Source organism: Protopterus annectens, chromosome 7.part1 (genome assembly GCF_019279795.1).
Source record: "Protopterus annectens isolate FY-2018-M chromosome 7.part1, PAN1.0, whole genome shotgun sequence".
Taxonomy (NCBI): domain Eukaryota; kingdom Metazoa; phylum Chordata; order Ceratodontiformes; family Protopteridae; genus Protopterus; species Protopterus annectens.
The window spans coordinates 182,818,837-182,827,513 of NC_056740.1; the positions used below are offsets into that span (position 1 = coordinate 182,818,837).

An 8,677-nucleotide genomic window follows, 5' to 3' on the forward strand; every position below is an offset into this window, starting at 1 on the left:
TCAAATATAATGTCACAAAATGTCTCCTTGTTAATAAGAATAAATGCCTCATGTGCTTTTACACCCAAAGGAGCAATTAAATTGTCCCACACTTCATACCTGTCCATTTCCTTGCCTCCTTTACTTTGAATCCTTAACGTACTTCTGTTTTTTTTCATTTTCATCTGCCTCTTTCTTTTCTGCTACTCCCCCTTTGCCACCTTTTACTTTCTCTGCATATGTTTTCTTTTCCATCTCACCACTATTTTTTCAGGATTTTCTCTGCATCCTCCTTTTGCATTTTCTCCATAATGTCCTCCCCCCCCCCCCCCGGGAATATTTCCTTCAACTTCTGTCTCACTCTGTATCAATGTTTCTTTAATTAAATCATACCGCAACCCTCCCAACTGGTGGGTATTTTATACATCCATTATAATCTGCCTCATCTCCTTCAGAAATCTATTCATAATGTGTAGCTGTCCATTCAGTGTTGAGAAGAATGTCCCTAACACTAATAAGTCATCTGCAGACCCTGGCATAGTTAGGAAGAAGTACCCTCTCTGAATCCTATGTTTACTTTGAACTCCTGAGTTGTGTGTCCTCTTCCTGATATCTTTATTTATGCCCAGGTGTTGTCAAAAAGGGCCTGAACTGTGTTTATTAACTGAGTTGCATAAACTTTCGATTTCATCTGTTTCTAAAGCACCGTCCTATTAACTCTATCAAAGGCTGCATCTAGGTCCATGAAAATTACCCCTAATTTCGGTTTCCTTGCTTCCATATACTTCTCTACTATATGCGAGTAATACAGGCAATTGCTCTTGTTCTATTTATCATTTAAGCTGTCAGTAGTTAAAATACTCAGTTGTTTTCTTTAAATCTTTTAAGAGAAGTAAAGTAAAAACCTTTAAATATTCATCTATAAGTGTTATTAGTCTTTAAAATTTGAAACAGGTGAAATTGCCTTTTTTATATACTGGAACAATATTTCCCCTTTCCAGAAACATTCTCTTTTTTTTTCTGACTATAACAACATTTTTAGCAAAACGTTTAGCTCATTCATTGGGAGTCTCAAAAAATATTGTATTCATTTTATGTAACGACCAGCTGCTTTTAACTTCTGTAATTTCTTTATGGATACATCTTTCCTTTTAATATCAAATTTCAGGGGTTCTGTCTATTATTTACCTTTACTTTACTCCTTTTCTTATCATCATAGAATCTCTCTCCATAAAATGTTTTCCATTTCTCTCCTGTAATACACCCATCCTCTATTCCTTCAACTCCCCCATATTTCCTATTACTCAAAGCCTGCATAAACTTGTCCTCTAGCCTTTATGTAGTGCTATGGTAGATACTTTGCTGATATCTGAAGTCCCCCACTCCTCTTTTCTGATTTTATTCCCTGATTGCCCAGGCAAAGAATTCTATTCAGTTGAGAATGCATACATAAAAACTGTCCAGTTTTCTGGCCTTTAAAACCAAATTCATTTATTAATTTATATAAGAAACCATTTGTAATATTTAGCATGCCTAGTATTTATTTGAAAAAACACTGCCTTATCAGTTAACTGTTTTATTTATTTATTACAGTGAAGGATCTGGACACAGAAAAGTATTTCCACTTGGTAAGTATTAGTTAATGTTCTGACTTTCTCAAAGTGAAATTTATATTCGGATTTGCTGTAAACTCCCAATGATGTACTCAGCATTATTTTTTATTTGACTTGGTATATCCTATCGACTACAGCCCTAGTAAGGGTGGGGATGGTGAACTTTCAGCCCAGAATGTCATCTCTTGGTGAGCACCTTCCAGTAAATTATTATTAGCATTATTATTACTTAAGACAGCATGCAGCAGTAGCAAAAGGACTAATAAGGAGAATATGTAATACAATCCCACAATTCTAACTCTGTGTTTCTACAATCAAACCAAACATACTTGCTATCTCAGAATCTCAGCTCAAATACCTCATTTAGGTATATGAATTTAATAACCAACTCTAAATTCCACATCAAACAAACCACATTAGTACTAAGAAGAGAAGCTAAAATACTAAGACAGCAGGCAACTCAAAAAACTCTATGTTGGATGCATGCACCTAAAACCAATATCTGGAAAAAATGTTTTTTTCTTTTTAAGGCTCCATGTCAGCTCTTCTGGTGAGCTTCTAGAGTTTAACACACCTTGGAATGACCAACTCTCAAAAGAGTCAGACACAGACATTCAACCCTTCATCTTCACTTAATTGATTACAGTACCGACACAATAAGATCCATCAGTCTGGACTAGATCCTAACCAAGCACCCTAATAACTATTTATATAGCAGCAGTCTACCCAACAGCAACCCATCATGGTTTTAGACCTGGAAATAACACTCAAATTGCCCTGCTCAAGCTTGTAAACTGCAAAGCTAAAAGTAGAGACAAAGGATACTCCACTGTTGTAGTAGTTCTAGATTTCTCCAAGGCATTTGATATAGTTAACCATAACACATCACTAATAACACTACAAATTGTATGATGTTTCCAATACTCCAAGACAAAAATCTGACTAAATAGTGGTAAAGCTTCACATCTTGAAGCTATTCATTACGGGGTACCACAAAGGTTCCACAAGGATCTCTACTCAGACTACTATAAATTGCTATCTTTAATAATGATATTTACTCCCAAAATGTGCAAATGACTCAAGTATTATCCACACAGCACAAAACATACAAAATCTCCTTTTGGAACTATAGTGTGCCTTTAACACTCTTGGAACCAAACAGAATAAAAGTAACCTAATCGTAAATAAAAAAAAAAATCAATGAATTAATATCTGAGGATCATACTCAGAACTCTGTCTTAGAAGAAAAAGGATCAACTGAACCTACTGAAACTGTAACAAGTTCAAAATACTTAGGAATTATGGTAGACCCAATTTCACTTTCCACAATCACATTGTTAACACCATGCATATCAGCAAAAGTTTGGGTGAATAGATGCCTTCTTTCAGAATTGAAATATAGAAATGCAAAAAATGCTATTGTTACATTAGTTCCTGTATGGTATAACAGCCTTGGTTGAATCTTAAAAGCTGGTGCCAAGCAAAATGTGAACAACATAAAACAAAACAGCTACATTTACAGTAGGCCTCTTTATTCATACACATCACTGTGGCACTCTGAATCAACTTTACTAGATGTGTCTGGAAAATATACTTAAATATATTCTTCTCTCTCCTTCACTTACAAACAACTATAAATATGACCCCCCACACACACACCTTAACCAATGTGCTTAATGGGTGCACTCTGTCTCTGCAACTTTGGTTAATCAATTTAACCCTACTAGAGTAAATATGAATAATCTTACAACAGGAGACAGATATCTATCTGGAATAAACTACCAGTCCAAACAAGTTGTAACTTCTCATTCTTTAAATTTCTGGGTAAGTTTCAACTAAAAGTCATCAACTCATGCATCACACACATGGAATTATTTAGATTATACCTTTATTTCACTGTACAGTTCTTTTTTCCATACTTAAAAGTACATAAGATATCTGACATACTTCTCTATGTCATCATCATCACTTGCCATTTCTGTCCTGGCCCTTCTTTATTACAGATGTTTTGTCTACTCCATTCACTTAGTCTAAACAATTTATGGCAATTTTCTACTGCCCATATTTTAATGTTAACCAGTTAATTATTCTAGACAGGTATCTACCCATTATTGCATAGCTATCTATCCATTGTTGAATACTATCCTGTTAGGTATCCAGCACACTAATCAAGCACTACTTCTCTGTCCAGAGTGCATAGCCTCCTTTTGACCTAAATACTCCTTCAGCTTACATCATAGTGATTCTTCTTACTTATAATGTAATATAAACTAATCTTTGGTATATTCAGCATATGTCATACATGTTTGATGTATTTTCTGCTTCTATAACCTTATCATATTCTATGGTGCAAGTTGTAGTTTGCAGTTTTCAACCATCCAAAAATTTAACTACAATGTTAAGAGTGTGTCTTGCCAGTCTGTATGAGTTACTATGTACTTTCAATAGTATGTCTGTATATTTTGTGAAATTCAGTCATTCAACATTTGTAATTGTAATCTGGGACTTTCTTCTTAGATTCCCTTTGACACTTGGGGTCAACTCAGTTAAGGAAATGTAAATAAATACAGACATAACTGAATGTCTTGTTTAATGTTCTTTCCATCTTATACTAAGCATCAAAGGAGGAAGGACCAAAGCCAGGCTAATTGCATAGAGGGATAATGTCCTGTCTATGGCCAAGGTGACCTGAGTCTGATTAATGTTTGGGCACCTCACAGAGCTGGTAGGGAGGGCAGGCTGTCTAAGGGAGGGGACAGAGCTGGCCATGGCCTGTATCATTCCTCTGGAAGAAGGAGCTGGGCCCATCACCTGGGGCATGCATGTAACTCACCAAACCACTGATTGGTGGTAATGTTCACCAGCAAGTGCAGAGGAGTTTGCACTCACACGTGAAGGCATAATGTCTGCCATGGTGATACACGCCCTCCTACCTGGGAGAGGGGTTAGACCATAAAAAAACAAAATGTGCTAATTACTGGAGAGGACATTAACAACCCTTGTTGCTGCCTAAATTACCCCCCACCCCGATGGCTCGAAAAGATGTGCAAATGCACTGGAAGCTTGAAGGTCAGCAGGCACTGGGGCAAAAAGCATAAAAAAAGGTGTGCGGGAGACCCAGGAAGAAAGAATCATCTACACAAGACACATCATCCAGACATCCTGCTTCCTCTAGAATACACATTAATTTTCACTTGGCATCTGGGCAGTTGGAAGGACTGTCGATTCACCTACAGCTTGTCTTTGAGATTTTGAAGAAAACCAGAGCACCTCAGAAAAGAACAGTACATCTATGAATAGTAGAGCAACACTGAGCTTGTTAAAGACATTTGGTGAATCTATTTCAGGGAAGCAACATAGCAAAAGCATAGCTGGTTCACAGTTCCTACCCTGGTGTTTTTTCTGAGCATTCACTGATACAACAGTCTCAGAGAAAATCAGGGTTACAAACAAACAAGAACAGCCACAGACTATTCAAATATTCTTAATTTTACAGCATTCACATTTAAAATGGATGCAAGACACAGGTGTAACGTGGTCTGCTGGCAGATGGTTAATCAAATGATGGTTCTTCAGATACTGATTACTAGAAACCAGGAATCATTAATAAATATTCAGTTTTTGCTGTGAGTTCAATAAACCCCCTCAGGCCTCAATATGACATATGCCTCTTCCCCACTTAGACAAATCCAAATTTTCTGTTAAGTCTTTAAACAGATTGTCATTCATGTAGTAATCTCTCAGAAAAAAATATGTCCCATGGTCATATATTAATTAGGTTACATTGCTCATTTAGACCAAATAAACCTGAAATTGTGTATGCTGATATAAGTAATGTCTGTTTAAAAAATATATAATTTGTTTAATGGGTATTGGTCAACATGCATATGATAGCTGTGAAATGTAAAGTAATCACAAATATTAACTGTTTATCAACCATGGCATGAAATAAGAGCTCTAGATTAACCAATTATAGTACTGTATGAGCTCTAGCTTAGCAGTTTTTTATTTTCATCTAAAACAGGTTATCCCAACTGATGATCTTGCAGAGACAAAAAAACCCCTACGGCAGAGTCAACGAAAGAAGGTGCTTCCAGAGATCTATTTAACTAGGTTACTATCTACTAAGGTAAGTGCAGTGTTTGTCTGTTGGGTTAGCTATGTATGTGTTTATCTACTGAGGGGAATGAAACTGGTATACAGAATATAAAACCTGCAGAGCCCAAGAATTTGTTTATTAAATGACATTCACTCAACTGTTATACATGTTTTCCCATGAACAAACAGTATGTAATATTTGATACTAATGGAAAACTTCTGTAGCAAAACAAAACAAAACAAAAAAAAAATCAGGTATGTTTATGTTATGCACATTTTTTCAAAAAAAAAATGTTGTGCCTGTGCCAGTAGTGCAGAGAGTTAAAGCCTTAATTATGGCTCAGGGTACCAGAGTTTGATTAGCAGCTTGGACATTTGATGGTGCAGACAAGGAGGATGGACATGCCCTTCTTGGAATAAATGGGCATGGTGTCAGATGCACCATTGCATTGATTCCTGGCAGGGGCTGTGAAATTGCAGAGGGAAATGTTGTAGTGTAAGTGGACAGGGTTTATGGATGAGATGCACATGGAGGCATGACCAAAATGCTGTGTATCTCTTTAAAGCCAACCCCTGATGATGGGGTGAGAGTCTGCAATGGATCTTCTCAGCAGGCCCAGATGTAGTCAGGATTTGCTCAAAGGAGGCTAAGGCAGGTGTAGCAGACCTGGTGGGTGAGAAGAGTTCTTGAAATCAGGCAAAGATAGGCTGTAAAGAGACAAAAAAGAGAATGAAAAAAGTGGAAAAAAATTTTATGGCATGCTTTTTTTTTTTCTTAGTCTATGTAACACTGGCAAGTGCTCACCTTCAACTGGTTAAACTTGGTGGTTCCTGCTGTCTTGTAAAGTGGTAAGCCTACTTAGCACAGCAGAGTTCTCTCTTTCCTTAGACCAAACCCATACCCCTATAAGAGGAAAGACCAAATCTGTACTGAAGTAATGGCTTCCACTTAATTCCACATTCCTTGGTCCCTAGAAAATAAGTTATTGTCTTGGTGGCACAGATGCACAAATCCCTGACTGTGTTTCAGCCAACCTGTGCTTAAATAGCAGAGCAACAGGAAAAGGGAGGGTGCAGTCTTCCAGAGAGTACATTTCTGGGTAGGAGGGAGCCATGGATGTTTGTGCCTGCTTAGCATTGCATTCATCAATGCATCTTCTGGCCTTTAGAGGAAAGGGGGAAGTTAGAGCATAGCATTCAAATCCCCTGCTGACAACAAGGCTAATGCTTCATTGGGACCAGTGTCATGTGCCTTCCTGATTAGTCAACGTGAGGTCTCTGCTGAGGTTATTCCTTCAGTGTGGCCTGGTCTGGAAGATCAAGGGATAAGGTGTGCAGGAGAAGCAGCCATCGATCAGAGTGCGGTTGGAGATTACACGGCCATAGAGTTTAGAGATTTGAGGCAAAGGTATTAAGGAAAAATACAATAAATATATTTCAGAAATAAAAAGGATAAATATAATATGTATGCATAAAGAGACTCTTTAGTCCAGGTATTAGTTTTAGGGAGTGAATTTTGCGGAAAAATAGGGCATATTGTCCACTGGCTGCCAAATCCATTAGACTCAAAGCATCCCTTGTTGGTAGGAGGAAACGACTACAGAAAGCTGACCTTACTGGCTTAGAGCCTCTACTCAAATGTGTTTATTAAAGTTTCCTGCAGAGAAGGGTGAATGTTGTGCATAGCTTTATGTTGATGTTTTTGATTGTTGTGTTGACAGTTTATTGAAAATAACAAAAATAAATAAACCAGACACAGACATGAGTATAACATGTAAAACTCCATGCAGGTAAATGTCAGGACTAAACTCTCAACCGTGAAGTAGGGGAGTTACCACTGTGCTGGCCTTGACACATGCATGTGCGTTAATTGCAACAAAGGTCTTAATTAAAATTACTTTGTATCTTTTGTACTTTTGCTTCTTTTGTACATACATGAATTCGTTATAAATTATCCTTTATATGGGTTACTAAATTAAAACATTTTAACATTAAATATTTGCAGTTTTACCTGTAACAGTCAAACTGAAACTGATGTCTAATAATGGGGAGGAAAAGTAGTTGGTATCTAGTTGTGATATCTTATTCCGATTATTTTTATAACGTGACAGTCCTAGACTTCTAAAAGTCAGGAAGGGCATGTATTGTAACAGCTCACTATTGAAAGAATATCTTATGTCCAGCATATCCCTGTCCTGTACCATTAAGTTTCACTTCCACGCTACCCCCAATTAACCTTACCTTAAGTTGCCAAGACCCAGTCCTGTCACTGTTAAGCACCTTTGCCAAGTTTTCTTTCCTTGATACCTCTATTTTTGTCTCAGATAGAGATATCTCAAACAGATACTTCCCTAAACAAGGTGTTCTTCCAGTTGAAGGGCTATCACTTTGCTTGTTTGAACACAGTCAGCCTTCTACATCAGTGGACAGGTAGCAAGGAAAGACTGGGTCAAAGCCACACTATGACATCAATGTAGCACATGTGGTACATCAGTGGACAGATAGCAAGGAAAGACTGGGTCAAAGCCACACTATGACATCAATGTAGCACATGTGGTACATCAGTGGACAGGTAGCAAGGAAAGACTGGGTCAAAGCCACACTATGACATCAATGTAGCACATGTGGTACATCAGTGGACAGGTAGCAAGGAAAGACTGGGTCAAAGCCACACTATGACATAAATGTAGCACATGTGGTACATCAGTGGACAGGTAGCAAGGAAAGACTGGGTCAAAGCCACACTATGACATCAATGTAGCACATGTGGTATGTTAGTTCCATGTCCCATCCTTTCAGCATCCAGCTGAATATTAGTAAAGCCCCCTACCCTCAGTTGTGTCTCAGACCTTTTAGGGGTCATTACGTGTATTACAGTATGGAGTATGCACCTATATAACAAAGAATGGGGCATGTTCGTTAGTTAGTTACTAGCATTTTGTAGTATAAACTGCTGTAATTTTTTTTCTATTAACTTTTTAAGCAAT

At 37.5% G+C, this 8,677-nt stretch overlaps 1 protein-coding gene across 2 annotated transcripts in view; it reads left to right on the forward strand.

Annotated features, from left to right (window-relative positions):
- The window catches only part of PLXND1 (plexin D1), an 817,829-nt gene that overhangs the window by 759,566 nt on the left and 49,586 nt on the right, over positions 1–8,677 (forward strand). For both annotated transcript variants that reach the window (XM_044078628.1, XM_044078629.1), the window contains exons 30-31: positions 1,573–1,607; positions 5,617–5,721. In XM_044078628.1, the coding sequence (XP_043934563.1) occupies positions 1,573–1,607; positions 5,617–5,721 (140 nt within the window). The remainder of the gene's footprint in view (positions 1–1,572; positions 1,608–5,616; positions 5,722–8,677) is intronic.